This window comes from Eptatretus burgeri, chromosome 10 (assembly GCF_056783735.1).
Source record: "Eptatretus burgeri isolate ZD-2024b chromosome 10, Ebu_testis_v1, whole genome shotgun sequence".
NCBI lineage: Eukaryota > Metazoa > Chordata > Myxini > Myxiniformes > Myxinidae > Eptatretus > Eptatretus burgeri.
The window spans coordinates 51,837,839-51,854,001 of NC_140970.1; the positions used below are offsets into that span (position 1 = coordinate 51,837,839).

The 16,163-nt window shown below is 45.3% G+C and overlaps 4 protein-coding genes across 4 annotated transcripts; 2 read left to right on the plus strand and 2 right to left on the minus strand.

Annotated features, from left to right (window-relative positions):
* The first annotated feature begins 4,927 nt into the window (after positions 1-4,927).
* Positions 4,928-8,522, plus strand: LOC147018547 (uncharacterized). Its single transcript, XM_085898323.1, has 2 exons — positions 4,928-7,323; positions 7,481-8,522. The coding sequence occupies exon 2, from the start codon at positions 7,733-7,735 to the stop codon at positions 8,330-8,332; it is 600 nt and encodes a 199-aa protein (XP_085754449.1). The 5' UTR covers positions 4,928-7,323; positions 7,481-7,732; the 3' UTR covers positions 8,333-8,522.
* Positions 8,523-8,576: 54 nt separating this feature from the next.
* On the minus strand, positions 8,577-9,463 carry LOC147018548 (uncharacterized). The gene is made up of 2 exons (XM_085898325.1): positions 9,057-9,463; positions 8,577-8,859 (listed from the first exon to the last, which is right to left on the minus strand). Exons 1-2 carry the CDS (start codon positions 9,461-9,463, stop codon positions 8,757-8,759), a joined length of 510 nt encoding a protein of 169 aa, XP_085754451.1. The 3' UTR covers positions 8,577-8,756.
* LOC147018549 (histone H2B 1/2-like) lies at positions 8,577-14,149 on the minus strand. Its single transcript, XM_085898328.1, has one exon. The coding sequence runs from the start codon at positions 14,131-14,133 to the stop codon at positions 13,753-13,755; it is 381 nt and encodes a 126-aa protein (XP_085754454.1). The 5' UTR covers positions 14,134-14,149; the 3' UTR covers positions 8,577-13,752.
* A 230-nt stretch (positions 14,150-14,379) lies between these two features.
* On the plus strand, positions 14,380-15,111 carry LOC147018550 (histone H2A, sperm-like). The gene has a single exon (XM_085898329.1). The coding sequence runs from the start codon at positions 14,411-14,413 to the stop codon at positions 14,789-14,791; it is 381 nt and encodes a 126-aa protein (XP_085754455.1). The 5' UTR covers positions 14,380-14,410; the 3' UTR covers positions 14,792-15,111.
* The last annotated feature ends 1,052 nt before the right edge of the window (positions 15,112-16,163 follow it).

Here is a 16,163-nt window from a genome sequence, read left to right on the forward strand (position 1 = left end):
AACTTCTTCTAAAATGCTCCACACATGCGTACATGTGAACAAAAATGTAAAAAACGACATGTGGCCATATCTCAAAAACTTGACCTGATTGAACAAAACTAATGTGAGTTTTGGATTCAGCGCATCAGATTCGTCCTAAATCAGCTTAAAAAATGCAGACAACAAATTTGTTGTTGACCAGTGTAATTGGTGAGTTGTCAAATGTTACTGCTTCATCTATTGCCGATATTGCTAGACTAGCTCCATTTAGCCTAGCTACAGACGGTAGCAATGACAGTGGTGAGGCCCAGCTATATCCTGTCCTGATTTCGTACTATGACAACAGTGCTGGGATTGTGAAGCAAGGTTTGCTAAGTTTGCCTGCGTGCAAACAAGATTCCACTGGAGAAAACATTTTCAAACTGCTTGATCATGAGTTCAGTGACAGGAAAATTCCGTGGGGAAATTGTGTTTCCTTTTGTGCTGATAATGCCTCTGTCATGGTGGGCAAGCACAAAGGAGTCGCTGCTTATATCCACAAACAAAATCCAGAGTGCTACATCATGGGATGCCCTTGCCATATGATGCACAATACGGCCAAGAAGGCGGCTCAGGCCTTACCCATTGAATTAGATGACTTTCTCATCGATATTTACTACTACTTGGACAAAAGTAGTAAACGCGTCAAAGGAGTGAAAGCACTGCAAGAACTCTGTGATGCCCCGACACACAAGATTCTGAAGCATGTCGCAACAAGGTGGCTGTCCCTTGGTCAGTGCCTAGACAGGCTGATTGAACAGTGGGAGCCACTTCGCCTCTTCTTCAAAGAAGAAGTACGAAGAAAAATGCAACCAACTGTAGCCAAGACTCTAACAACGAGCAAGAAGGACGGCACTGTATCTACTGCCAGTACTGGCACTGCAGGATCAAGCACTAGTGGAGCAGCATTCACCACTACCACTGCAGTATCTGCTGCGAAGAAGACAGCAGGGACAGCACCAAAACCAATGCTGAGAGCAGGTAGCATCACCGGCCCTTCATCACGTTCATCTACAAAGCAGATCACTTCAGAGTCGAGAAAGACTGTGATAGTCCCATCCACAGGCAAAGAAGGACCCAAGTTAAGTTCTGCTTTTGCCAAATCACTTGATAGAAGCTCAGCAAAACCTTCGAATCAGAGGTCTTCTTCCTTGGCTGCACCTACCTCAAGCTCTCTCCTCAAACGTAAAATTGGATCTGGTACTACGAGTCTGACCTCTTCTGCTGGCAGTAAACGCAAGTGTGATCGCCCTGCGGCTAAGTGTACTACGAGTTCTACAACTAAAAGCGCATCTTCCTCAAACACTGTGCAGGAATCTAGAGAAAAACGTGTCAACAGGATGTTCTTGTCTCCACAAACAAAACTCTATTGTTTCTTCCTTCGATATGCTAACAAGCTTTTTGAGAAGGGGAATCTTCTGCTCCAAAGAGACGAACCCTGTATTCATCTCCTGCACGGAGAATTGAATGATCTTCTGAAAGATATCTTCGTACGGTTTTTGAAACCATCGGTGTCATCGGTTGCTCTGGTAAATGTACCCTTCTCTGACAGAAATCATCAGAAGAATGATGAGGACCTCATGATTGGGAACGATGCCAAACTGTATATAAGGGAACAAAGGAGTCTCAAGAAATCCACCTTCACTCTGAGTGAGTCAGACATCCAAGGTTTCTTCAGTGCAGTTCGCTCATATTATGTGAAAGCCTGCAATTACATCTTCAAAACCTGGCCGCTAGATGATGAATTAGCCAAGCATGCTCAGGTGCTGGATGTTAAGCTACACCAAGAAGTGGGGTTTGACTGTGTGGAGTTTTTCATCAAGAAATTCCCCTGTCTGTTCAGTGGCGGTGATAGTGACAGAGACAGTCTTGAGAGTGAATTCGCTCACTACCAGGCAGACGCCTCCATAGCTACAATTGCTACTGAGACAGTGAGAGTGGATGAGCAGCGGCATCGGATTTCACAGCTCACAGATCCCTGCACTGGTGCCAAGAAGTATCCTAATTTGAGCAAAGTGATGAAGGGAATCTTGGTCATTCCTCATTCGAACGCATCATGTGAGCGGGCACTCAGTCTTGTACGGAAGAATCATACTGAATTTCGTCCCAATTTGAGTGTCAAAACCCTGGAAGCTCTCTTAATTGAAAAACTAGCTCATAGCACCCCTTGCTACCAGAGAGAATACAGCAAAGACATAATCAGAAGGGCTAAAAGAGCCACACAGCTGTCACTCAGCAAAGCTGCCATGGAAAAAGCAAGCAGCAGTAGTACCAGCCAGTAAGGTAAGAAAAATATTGCTTCTTTTGTGCTTTTTGTTAATCTTTGATTGTCCCCTAACTTACTAATATTAACATACATGTAACATTAAAAAGTGCACAATTTTCCCCTTTTTTTGTTCAAAAAGTGGGAATTCTTAACATGTTAAATGCTCCAAAATAGGGCTCAGAGGGCACTAGAGAGCGTCTAGAACCCCAGAGCTTCCAGGGCCCTAAGGCGGGCCCTGGACCCCGCCGCAAGGGTCGAGCGCTCCGCGCTCGAGATGTGCGCTTTGCGCACATCATTTGGTGTCGGTTGAAAATCCTCCCTAATTCTGATTTCCAAAAGTTGGCATCTCTGTATATCCTCGTAACCGCCTCCTTTCTAGTGTATAAATCCCTGTCTCCTTCAGCCGCTCCTCATAGCTCAGTCTCTCTAGGCCCGGAATCAATCTAGTAGCCCTGCGCTGAACCCTCTCTATGGTATCTATGTCCTTCCTAAGATGTGGTGACCAAAACTGTGCACAATATTCCAGATGTGGCCCTCACTAAATTGCTGTGCAATATTAACACCACCTCTTTTGATTTATAAATGGCCCCCCTCTGAATACAACCTAAAACACGATTTGCTTTACTTATAGCTGCCTGGCATTGTGCTGCCTGCTTACCCCTCATATCCATTACCACCCCCAGATCCTTCTCCTGTGTGACACGCTCCAAAATTACCCCTTACATCCTGTAATCTCTATTTTCATTATTCTTTCCCATCCCCAACATTTTACACTTGCTCAGGTTAATTTGCATCTGCCAATCTTTTGTCCGTCCTGGCGTTCACCACCTTCTCAATTTCCTTACTCTCATTGTGCATGCTGGGTCACATTCACTTTCCGACGTTGACTATCTATTCGCAGAGTCTGATGTAGAATGTTGTAGTTCTGCCAATGTAGCATTAATCTGCTAAATGTCTTGTTGGACCATTATCATAATTGCATTCATAGTGTCCAATCTCTACAATATCTGGAGGGCGTTGGAAATCACTGCAAAAATAAATAAATGTCTTTTTCTTGGCATAGCTTTTGTCCATGGTCATGGTCTCTCTCTTTCGAGTGCAGCCTTATGGCTGCTGGTTGCACCATTGGTTTGGGACACGGCTACGCCGCTGATGCAGTGTCCCTATTACCAGTACACCGGTACTTATTTTGCTGACTTCGGAAGGATGACAGGCTGAGTCAACCCCACCTGGTATTAATTTAGCGGAACAGGGCTCAAACTCAGGACCCTAGGATCCCAAGTCAGCCATCCTAACCACGAAGCCAACAAACAGGCTTATGGTCATGGTATTCAGGCTTGAGACTTGGTTGTTCTCCTCAGACTTGGAATTTCACAGGAAATACGACTCGTTTTTCTCAATGAGGTATTCTTATAACTTGTGTTATAACAAAACGTGCGGCATTTTTTGAGAGGGCAGTCGGATTTTTGGTTCAAAATGTAAAAACTCAAGACGTGCCATCCATCTTCATCCTTAAGACCGTTGAGTTCCCAGATGTCAAGGCACCCCAGCTTCATCGTGGGAGATTCCAATAATCCTGAAGATCTTGGTGTCAGGCTGAGCAAGATGAGGCAGGGGAGCCAGCCGAGAAGGGCCAGCCGTACTCCATCAAGCTGTGAATGAAGGCCTTGTGGGTGGATAGGAGTTCAGGTGTGCCAAGGAAGAACCCCTCCTAGTGAAACTGCTAAAATCCAGACCCACTGCTCACCTCCACTCATCTGTTCCTCTTTTTTCCCACCTGTGGAACCAACTCTTTTCAATCTCCAGTCTCTCTTCAATCTCCAGTCTCTCTTCAATCTGATTCTTTCCTTCAGGTCTTCAAGAGAGCTCTTCACCACCATCTCAAATCATCCCCCATCCAAAATCATGATCGTTTCTTCACATGTTAAACCACCCACACTCCTCCCAGCATTTTGCTTCTGTATCCATCTTTTCCACCCCTTGCATTCTCCCATACCCATAATCATTACCCGCATCCCTTGTTTGTTTGTCTCCATATATTTTCTCCCTCTGCCCTGCTGTTGGTGTTTCTCCTTTCTCCTGCTGTTCCTTTTGTTACGCTGTATCCTGATCCATTCTGTGTTCAACCTCTTCCACGAACCTTGGCTATGTATACAAAATAAAATAATTTTTAAAAAATGCCAGTGTGTCTTTCTGTCTATCTGTCTGTGTGTAACATTCCATTGCACCCATTGGTAGGACGTTTTGCCTGACGTCACCCACAATTTCAACCTGAAAAATCACATGGCCGTCATGTTGGTGCTCACTGCTATACGAAGCCAAAGACATGTGAGCTGTCATATTCACAATCACCGTGCCCTCCCTATAAGTTTTCCTTTCAGTGTAAAATGACCAAATTGACAGTTAAAAGGATTTTGAGCCAATAGGTATCACAGGCCTTGTGAAGATGGGAAGTGAAGACGATCAAGGCAGTGGTCTGTTGTCTATACACCACCCAAATAACTGTGGCATTGCTTCAAGCAGAGCTTTAAACATGAAGGTAGCACAGGAGGTTGAAAGCTTGGAGTTGTGAAGGGTTTGATTCCTTATGGTTGGAATAGGGAGGGTGAGTACTTGGGGTTTGGGAGGGGTGGGGTTGATGACTTTGGGTTTTGGGGGGGGGGTGGAGAGTTGAGGACCTGAAGTCACATTTTACATTGTGCGGATGTTCCGTGGGTCCCTGCCAGTAAGAAATAAAATACCTAAAATGGTAATTGATCCGTAGTGAATAAAAGTATTGGTGTTTCGGGCTTTAACCTTCGTCGGAGCAAACGTGGACCAACTCCTGGCTGAATTCAAAAACTTTTGAACACTGTACTAACAAGGGAGTGATACTAACAGTATTGAAACAGCAAATACATAAGGCATTATGAAATTCATCATCAAGAACACATTAGAGTGGGCTTATGCCAAGCTTAACTATATCACATCCAAGGGACACTACCAATTTATTCAGCTACAACTACAGCTGAGTGACAGAGATGCCATGGAGAGGGTTTAGCGCGGGGCTACTAAATTGATTCTGGGAAAACGAGACTCAGCTATGAGGAGCGGCTGAAGGAGACTGCTTTACACACTAGAAAGGAGGTGGTTACGAGGGGATATGATGGAGATGTTTAAGATAATGGAAGATAGAGATAAAATAAGTGCAGATGAATTATTCAGCAAAATCGACAGTGATAGGACCAGGGGGTAGAGCGTGAGAGTAAAGAAGAGGAGAGTGAAGATGGTAGTAAGGCAGACGACTTTTACTCATAGAGTAGTTAATTCATGGAATGGTCTCCCTGGAACGGTAGTGGCAGCAGAAAGAGTAGATAAATTTAAATTAGAATTAGAGAGGTACCTGGAAGTTATAGAGATAGAGTGGTACAGGGATGTTGGTAGGTAGCTTGAGTATCGATGGTGATTGTGTGTATGTGTATGAAGTGCTGATTGTGTTGCCCAGAAAGCCTTTTGTTTTGTATACCATGTCGAGGCTCGTATGAGAGCTAACACACAACGCACAGCAAGGGGGGCATGAAACAAGAGGGGTGGGAGTGGGAGGGACAAAACAGTGGGGAACAGACGCATTAGGAGATCTGTGGAAGGGAGAGGGATGGGACAGGGAACATGGGGAAGAGAAGATGGACATTACAGGGACTTTCAGGAAGGAAAGCAGGGAATTGAAGGAAGTGGGCTTGGGTGGATTATCGGGGGTAGAAAAGATCGAGGATTTGGATGGGGGAAGATAAGAGGTGGTGGTGAACAGCTGTTTTGAAAGCCTGGAGGGAAGAATGAGAAAGAATAGAGTGAGGGAGTTTATTCCAAAGGCGGGAAAAAAAGAGGAAAAAAAAAAAATGAAAGAGTGAAGGTGAGCAGTGATTTGTGATTTTGGTAGTTTTACCAGAAGGGGGTTGTTGGCAGACCTTGAGCGCCCTGTGGAAATGTGGTGGGGACAAATCGCAGAGAGAGCAGGGGGGGCAAGGCTGGAGAGGAGATGGTAGAAGACAGAAAGACCACCGACCAACCTGCGGTGATTGAGTGAGAGGCCCAAAGACTCAGCTTCATTGCGGGAGATGCCGATGATCCTAAATGCCCTGGTTTCGACAGCGTGAAGCCGAGAAAGGTGGGAGGCAGGAGCACCAGCCCAGAGGCGAGAGCAGTACTCCATCAGGCTACGGACAAAAGCTTTGTAAGTGAAATTCTTCATTCTTCAGTTATTGTGGAGCCAAGATGACTCTTCATCAGTTTGACCCTGCTAAGGGCCATGTCACACCTTGACGTTTTAGCCAGCATATGGCAACGTATCAAAATGTATGTAAAACGCTGGTATATGCTGAACTATTGATGTTTTTTTCAGTTTTGGGCGTATTCATAACGAGTTGGACGTATGCATAACGTACTAGTAACGTACACAGAACGTTTCGATAACTTGTATATAACTTGTACTCACGAATGCTTAGCGTGTTGTCGGCGTTCACAACCTATGCCCAACGATAGTCTAAACTCTAACGTATGCATAGCGTGCGGCAGCGTATCGCCGACGATCACGTGGTGTAGCCTATTAATAGGCTGCCGCTCAACGATTTAAATCGCTGCCGCTCAACTATTTAAATGGACGCTGCCGCTCGACGATTTTAATCATAACCAAGCTCGACATCGAAGTGTCAACATCATCGTCATGCCGAAGAAAACTTCGAAGAATGCTGCCAAGAAGTCTCCTGGCCGTGGCCGTGGACGCGGACGCAAGGAGGATCCATCATCACCAAAACCCTCCCCATCACGCTCACCCTCTGACGGAGAGGATGCTGGTTCCAACGCCTCTCGGGACTCGTCGGTGACATCGATAGCTGTGTCCGTGGCCTCCACCTCCTCTCAGCCAACCCTTGCGAAGAAGAGGGCCAAGAAGACAGTTTTGTCTTGATGTCCAAGAGGAGCAGCTCATGTGCGAGTAGTGGGTGAAGGCAAACTTCGGCTACTTCAAAACTGTGGTCCGCCATCGTGCTGAGCCCGTCAATAGTGTAAGTATAAACACATTAATATCAATACTAATATTTATTTATATTATTTTTACTGTACTACAAATCTCTAAGCAAATTAATAATTGATTACTCCAAATCATTGAATTTGCCTCTTATTTTTGCCTTGTAATTTACTAATCAATTGTCATAATTGCAGGTAAAGGAAACTATTGCAGCACAAAGCAGGGACCTCGAGGCTGCCGAGGCTGCCTGCGCAGAGCTCATGGTTGATGACGACAGCACGCCCTCCCCTGTCCCCTATTCATCCTCACAGGGCAAGGGGAAGCGTGGCCAGGACGATGACCAGTTGCTGCAGTCACTCCAGAAGAGGGTGCACGAGTCTGAGGAGCTTCTCAAAGTTCTCGCACAGCCTCAGCCCATCACAGCCACCTGAGCCTTCGCCAACTACATGCATGACAGCCTGGTCAGCATGTCTAAGCGCAAGTTCCGGAAGGCAAGGTCACGCTTCACCACCATCCTCAGTGAGCTGTTAGATGAGGAGAGTGATGAGAAAGAACCTCAAATAGTCCACACCTTCCCTGCTCCTGCTTCCGTGCGAACAAGTTTAGCACCAGCTACCTACACCCCCACGGCGTCGGAGATGTACCAGCCACCTCGCCACATGTGGAGACGCAAGGCACCGGCTGCGTCAGTCTGGGGCTCACAGACAACTGTCTATGTGGACCCATACATGCTGCAGCCACTGCAGCCACAGTACCAACAGCAGCAACCTCAGTGCCAGCGGATGATGCCTCTTCCCCCTCAACATGGGTTCCAGCTTCCTCCTCCTCTGATTACGCAGCAACCAAGCTCCGCCTCTGCATCTGCTGCTATAGGCTCGGTTAACCAGGTACTGAACCAGAGCCCAAGCGCCTTTGACACTAGCGGTCAGAGTATGTTTAACATCTCTGGACTCTCAGGAATGCTCAACCTGTCCAGCGATCCTATTGCTGCAAGCACCCCATCTGGGGAACTGAAGACACCTCCACCACCAGAGAAGAACAACTAGATAGAGTGACAGTTGTGTACTTCTCAAGATTAGCAGAGACATTGTTTTGGCCATGTTTGTGCCATTTTGTATATACGTTTGACCATTGTTATCATGTTCCATTATTTTTCAGAGCACTGCATAAAAGTTGAGCAAACTCTTGATGTTTGTTGATGTTATTTTTTTTAATATTTAATTCATTAACAATAATAAATTATGGCCTTATCCCTTATGTCTTTATCCTTTGTAAATCAATGAAACAATGTTCATTTCAAGAGGAATGTTACTGCCTCTGAGGTCCTTTATTGCCTGAACAATGCAGTAATACAAATATCTAAATCATCCTATCTTGCCACGGAACTGCGCCAGCTGGGGAGTTAACCCAGTGCTTGAGGAGATTCCTCTGTTTCTTTCCGTCCTTGGAGGCAGTGTGGCCAGTAGCTGTCTATGTATCCTCCAAGTGATGTTCCTCTCGCCATGCTCCTGGAACAAGGTCGCGTTTCTCATTCTCTGCCCGGTCAAGCTGCTGGTTCTGTAGTCCTGGGTACCTGGAATTTGAATTTTATTTACTTATAAAGCGCACCTATAATAAAAACATATATTCTAATGCGTTGTACAATAAAAAGTAATATAATGATACATAAAACATTTAAGGTAAATCGTATAATTTTTATAAGCATAAACTGAAAGTTAAATTGCATTGTATACTATACTGTATAATATATGCTATGTAAACATGAATTACTTGGTCCTCATGAGGTTGTGCAGGATCAAGCATGCTTTGACAATGAGCTTGACAGTGGAGGGCTGATGCTGCATGGTACTTCGCAGAACCTGGAATCTGTTAGCCAGGATGCCGAATGCATTTTCTACTACCCTCCTTGCTCGGCTCAGCCTGTAGTTGAAGATGCGTTGTTCATTCATCAGACCCTGGAGGCTGTATGGCTTCATCATGGTTGGTCGTAAGGCGAAGGCATCGTCACCGATAAAGAAGTAAGGTACGTCCTCGTTGTCGTTTGGAAGAGACTCAGGGTCAGGGAACCCAAGGGTACCGTCTTCAGCGCATTCCTTCAGCTCAGTCATTGTATATCTGGGCATCTGATGCTGATCCAGTACCGCCGACATCTGCCCAAATGAATTTGTAGTCAGCATCCACAAGCACCATCAGAACAATGGAGTAGAATCCTTTGTAGTTGAAGTATTGGGACCCACTCTGGAGGACAGCGGCAGGCCACGTGCTTCCCGTCAAGTGCCCCACATGTATGGGAAAAGTTCCATCGTTGGAAGAACTTGTCAGCTATGGCATGCCAACCATCAGGAGTACTTGGGCAAACCAGCACCTCATCCATGTATTCGTCAATAATGGCTTGACAGACTTCTCTGACCACTAGGGACTGGGTGTTGAGGGACCCTCCATCTGAACTTCATCGAGGCATACTTGTTTCCAGAGGCAAGGTGACGCAAAGTCAGTGCCAGCATCATGCCAGGCTCAAGCGGATCCCTGTAGAAGGTGAACTGCTTGGTTATCCTTGGACCCACTCTGGCTAGCAGCTCGTCGAACATCGCTGGGGGCATACGCAGGAAGTTGGTGAAGGATGCATGGTCCTCATTATGGAGTTCCACCATGAGCTGGTCATACATGCCAAAATGCCGTCATACATGCATACACTGGCCAAAACATCAAGGTGTGACAGTGATGATGATGATGCACAAAGATACACAAGGAAATTAAAGGCAGGAGGAGGCCATTTGGCCCATTATGCCTGCACCATATGAACACCAGACCAAGAAAAAAAAGAAAAGAAAAGAAATCAATTCGTTTTTTTATATTTTATTGTAGTTTGTTAGTTTTTTTCTTTCCAGGGGAGGGGGCATGGGTGAAGACTGTTCTTTGATTCAAAAAAAAAAACAAAAAACAATGTCACCCGCAGGATGACCCGTATCTTGCGAAAAGGTGACCACGTGTGACTTCTTTAAGGTCACACTGAGGTGAACAGAGCTGCTATCCACCAGGAGCGACTCCTTGAGGAATATCTGCCTACGAGAGATTCCGATGAGAATCGTTCTGCAGAGCAACCATGAAAAATATGCTTTTGCCTCATAACGTCACCAAATGACGTCATAATGTCTCAAGCTTGACATATCTAGAAAGCACTCATCGAGGTGTTCAATTTGAGGTACTACACAATATGGTTCCTAAAACTTGAAAATTTGACCTTGGGGTGAAATATGTTTGACCTGAGGCGCTAACCATGAAGGTCAAGGCCAATCGCCACCAAAAATTAATCAGCTGAGCACCAGACCATGAACTATATTCCCATGAAGTTTGCAGACGATCCGATCAAAATTACTAAAAAAAAAAGGGTTTCGTCGACTCCCCTGATTTGCGACAAAGTGACCTTGACCTTCAAAATTTTATGCGCAGAAAGGGACCTCTATAGGCCTCTGATATGAGAAGTTACAAAAATTTCCAATGATAACTGTGCTCTGCAGAGTGATTTATAAGTGATTACAGACCAAAAAATAAAAATAAATAAAAAACATATGAAGGTCAAGGTCAATCGCCACCAAAAATTAATCAGCTGAGTGCCAGACCATGAACTATATTCCCATGAAGTTTGAAGACGATCCGATCAAAATTACTCAAAAAATAAGGGTTTCGTCGACTCCCCTGATTTGTGCCAAAGTGACCTTGACCTTTGATCTTGACCTTCAAAATTTTGTGCACTGAAAGGGACCTCTATAGGCCTCTGATATGCGAAGTTACAAAAATTTCCGATGATAACTGTGCTCTGCAGAATTTTTTATACGTGATTACAGACAAAAAAAAAACATACAAGCTGACTAACATATCTTGCAAAACTTCGTTTTGGCAAGATAAAAATAAGGGTTTCGTCGACTCCCCTGATTTGCGACAGTGACCTTGACCTGACCTTCAAAATTTTATGCGCTGAAGGGGACCTCCTATAGGCCTCTGATATGCGAAGTTACAAAAATTTCCAATGATAACTGTTCTGCAGAGTGATTTATACGTGATTACAGACCAAAAAAAACCAAAAAAAACATGTGAAGGTCAAGGCCAATCGCCACCAAAAATTAATCAGCTGAGCGCCAGACCATATACTACATTCCCATGAAGTTTGAAGACGATCCGATCAAAATTACTCAAAAAATAAGGGTTTCGTCGACTCCCCTGATTTGCGCCAAAGTGATCTTGACCTTTGGACCTTGACCTTCAAATTTTTGTGCACTGAAAGGGACCTCTATAGGCCTCTGATATGCGAAGTTACAAAAATTTCCGATGATAACTGTGCTCTGCAGAATTTTTTATACATGATTACAGACAAACAAACAAAAAAAAAACATACAAGCTGCCGAACATATCTTGCAAAACTTCGTTTTGGCAAGATAATAAAAAGACACAACACCCCTTGACAAGCTGGCATTGCTCAGTGGTGAAAAGTATCCTGCGTCAAGAGTAAATCACTCATCGGTGATTGATAGCTTCGCCAGAATATGCAAAAGGTGCAAAGATTTCAGGTCATGATCAATTCAAAGTTGAATTTGTATTTTCCCTGTAAATAATGCCATACACAGTAATACATCTTTAGATTGTTCAGAAATCGAAAATTTAGACAGACAGCAAAATTAATGTACTCGTTCCATAAGGTTTTTATTTTTCCCTTGCCAAGGTGGTTCGTGGTTGAGAACAATAAAGGGAACATCTGGCCAAATAACCAGGTGATAGATATATGCTTACCTACTGACATATATATCATTTTGTAGGATCCCCCCCCCCCCCCGATGCCAACGTCTGGATATGCCACTCTCCAGGGAACTATTGAAAATATCCGTTCACATCTCGCTCACCTGCTCAGCCACCTTCATCAATACTCTCGGAGGCATATTATCTAACCCTTATCCAAAGCCTTCCAGAGCCTTATCTACTCTTCGATTACCGAGCTGTTCCTTTACTTCCTCCACTCCAACCTGGATCTTCTGTAAAAGGCCTTCCTCACCTGCTTGATAAATACTCTCAGCTATTGGTAATTCTCCTGACTGTTCTTGTGTAAAAGTTGAAGCAAAATACCTGTTTAATAAGCCTGCCATCTCATTTTCATCACAAACCACTCTTCCTTGATTGACACTCTGTGGGAGGAGGGAGGGGAAAAGGTGGGGTGGGAGACTGGAGGGAGAAGTGGGGTGAGAGTCTGGAGGAAGAAGTGGGGTGGGAGTCTGGAGGAAGAAGTGGGGTGTGAGTCTGGAGGGAGAAGTGGGGTGAGAGTCTGGAGGAAGAAGTGGGGTGTGAGTCTGGAGGGAGAAGTGGGGTGGGAGTCTGGAGGAAGAAGTGGGGTGGGAGTCTGGAGGGAGAAGTGGGGTGGTAGGTGGCTTCAAAAGAGAATTGGGGAAAAAAAATTCAGTGGCCACAGAGCGATGCTTGCTGAACAAAAGAAGCAGTGAAGAAGACTCCCTGTATCTTCTTCCAGAAGGTTGAAAGGCCTCGAGCGGATGAACCGACAGCATCAACATCTCAACTTTCTTAGTTGTTATGTCATCCTTCCAAGGTCTGCAAAATGAGTTACCAGCTCACTGGAGGGGGCACTGCATCAGCGGCACAGACGCGCTCCCAGCAATGATGCAACCAGCAGCCATCGGCTGAAAACGAAATAGAAATGTTCACTAAAGTGTCTGCAAAGATGAATATGGAAACGGCGCACAGGAAAATGCAGTCCAGCACGGGGAAAAACGCAAATTGGTGTCAGCACGAAGTCTCCGAAAAGGATCGTTAAAAGTCTCCTCAGCACGAATTCATTCGTAGAAACCTAAAAAAAAAAAACCTTCCTGAATGAAGTGCCAATGCTTGCAGATTCAATTATTTTGAGAGGGAAGTCGGATCAGGAATCGTTCACGCCCACTTTTCATCCATCCAATGGCTGAGCGGTAAATTCTGTGGCCCCGCCTCCAAACCCTCTGTGATCCAAAAATTTGCATATGAACCGCCTTATAAGACAAAATTGTTTGAACGTATTTGTAATGGACGAATGGTTGTTGCTCAGTGTGCACGCAAAGCCGAAAAGTGGGTTTAAGTTATTGGTTTGTGATTGACAATGTATTGAATGTTGTATTTTCAGCAATATTATCAGAATATGAATAGGAAGATAAGGCCGCATCCAGCGTCAAATTTCCTTGTGGGTCATTCGGATATTAATGAAAATTTGTTAGCACATTAATGACTTCATATCAAATCGGCTTTAAAATTTACAAACTATACGGTGCACTGGTGTTTACGATCTTTCAATAACCCAAGTCATCAACCACTGTACGCATCACAAACACCCGAACATCAAAGGTTGCACTCTGTTAAAGAACCATCTGAGTGGCTCTGAAAAGAGCCGTTTGTGGGTGGATGAACCCGAGGAGCGCGGGGTGCGAGTCCGAGTTCACTTGGAGTTGATGTACTTGGTCACGGCCTTCGTGCCTTCGGACACGGCGTGCTTGGCCAGCTCCCCGGGAAGGAGCAGACGAACTGCCGTTTGGATGTCCCGCGATGACAAGGTGGCACGCTGGTCGTAATGCGCCAGTTTAAACGCCTCGGTCGACATGCGCTCAAAGATGTCATTCACCAAGGAATTCATGATGCTCATCGCTTTGGAAGAAACACCCGTGTCAGGGTGAACTTGCTTCAGAATCCTGTAGATGTAAATGCAGTAACTCTCCTTTCTGTGAGAACGCCGTTTCCGGGGAGCCTTTCGCATCGTCTTGGAAATGGCTTTCTTTGAACCCTTCTTGGCAATCGCTTGCTGGGGAGGATCCGAAGGCATGATGAGTACAAAAGGAAACAACTGAACAATTCAAACGTTAGAGCAGTAATAACGACGCGATTCATCGAGTCCATATTATAAAGGGTTCATATGCAAATTTTTGGATCACAGAGCGTTTGGAGGCGGGGCCACAGAACTTAACGCTCAGCCATTGGATGGATGAAAAGTGGGCGTGAACGATTCCTGATCCGAATTCCCCTTCAAAAGAACCAAATTCACAACCATTGGGCATTACGTTCAGTAAGGTGCGTTATTTCTCCATTCCTCTATTCAAGTCATGTCAGGACGTGGTAAAGGCGGCGGTGGAGGGAAGACTCGTGCCAAGGCGAAGTCTCGCTCTTCCCGTGCTGGACTGCAGTTTCCCGTGGGACGTGTCCACCGACATCTCCACAAAGGAAACTACGCCAAGCGCATCAGTGCCGGTGCGTCCGTCTATCTGACCGCTGTGATCGAGTACTTGGCCGCCGAGATCCTGGAGCTCGCTGGCAACGCGGCCCAAGACAACAATAAAAAGCGAATCATCCCGCGCCATTTGCAGCTCGCCATCCGAAACGATGACGAATTGAACAGACTGTTGGAAGACGTGACGGTCGCGCAAGGTGGCGTTCTGCCCAACATCCAAGCCGTGCTGCTCTCCAAGAAAAGCCAGGACAAGTAAACGCTCTGCCGCACACACAAGGCCCAAGACCTCTCCAGCTCTCTCACACACAACGGCTCTTTTCAGAGCCACTCAAACCTTTCCGAAATCAGCATCAGCGATACACAATCTGTGTTATACACCAAACCCAGTACCGTGTGCTGGGGAACCCTCCACCTCGTACACGATACTTCCCAATGCTGTTTTGGGAAAACCTCGTACATAGCAAACAAGGAAATCGGACACAGATGGCAGCCATTCAGCCCATCATGGCTGTGCCACATCAACACCACATTAATTTATCAACACAACACGCAAGGAAGAAAATGGGATTTCTCTTTTTTTTTAATAATAATAAGTGTTTTTGTTTTTAAGAAATTTTTGGTTTTTGGTTCTCAGGAGAGGGGGCGTTGGCTTGGTTAAAAAAACACACATCAACCACACAAAACCCCCACCAACAGCACTCCAAACACATGCAGATAATCACCCATCAATGCTCAAACAACCTAAAACAATGCACCTGCCAACACCCCTGCACCCCTCTTATCAACATAACTTCCAGGTCGCTGCCGAATTCCAATTTAAACTTTTCTACTGTTTCTGCTGCTACTACATTTCCAGGGAGGCCATTCCATACATAAACTGCTGTCTGAGTGAAAGTCCCCTGCCTTAGTCGGAGTCTGACTTGCAAGTGTCTGAGTGAAAGTCCCCATCTTCACTCTCCCTCCTCTTCTTTACTCTCAGGCTCTCAGCCCCTGGTCCTATCACTGTCTTCTCTACTCTTGAATAATTCATCAACACTTATTTTATATGTACTCGTCATTATCTTAAACATCTCTATCATATCTCCTCGTAACCTTCTCCTTTCTAGTGTATAAAGCCCTGTCTCCTTCAGCCACTCCTCATAGCTGAGTCGAGCTAGGCCCGGAATCAATCTCGTCACCTGCGCTGAACCCTCTCTATGGTATCTATACCCCTCCAAATACAACCTAAAACCCGATTTGTTTTACCTTTTGCTGCCTGACTGTGCTGCCTACTTACCTCCCATATCTATTACCACCCCCAGATCCTTGTCTTGTGTGACATGCGCCAAAATTATCCCTTACATCATGTAATCTCTATTTTCCTTGTTCTTTCCCATCCCCAACACCTTACACTTGCTCAGGTTAAACTCCATCTGCCAATCTTTTACCCAATCTGTACAAGTATCAACACTTTCCTCAATCTGATCACCTCCCCTTCTGCTGTCCACCTTCCCTCCAGGCTTTGTGTCATCTGCAAATTTGGAAAGCTTACTCTTTACCCCGCTATCCAAATCATTGATGTAAATAATGAATAGTAATGGTCCAAGTACTGATCTCTGAGTACTGATTCTTCTTAAAGTCGAGATACA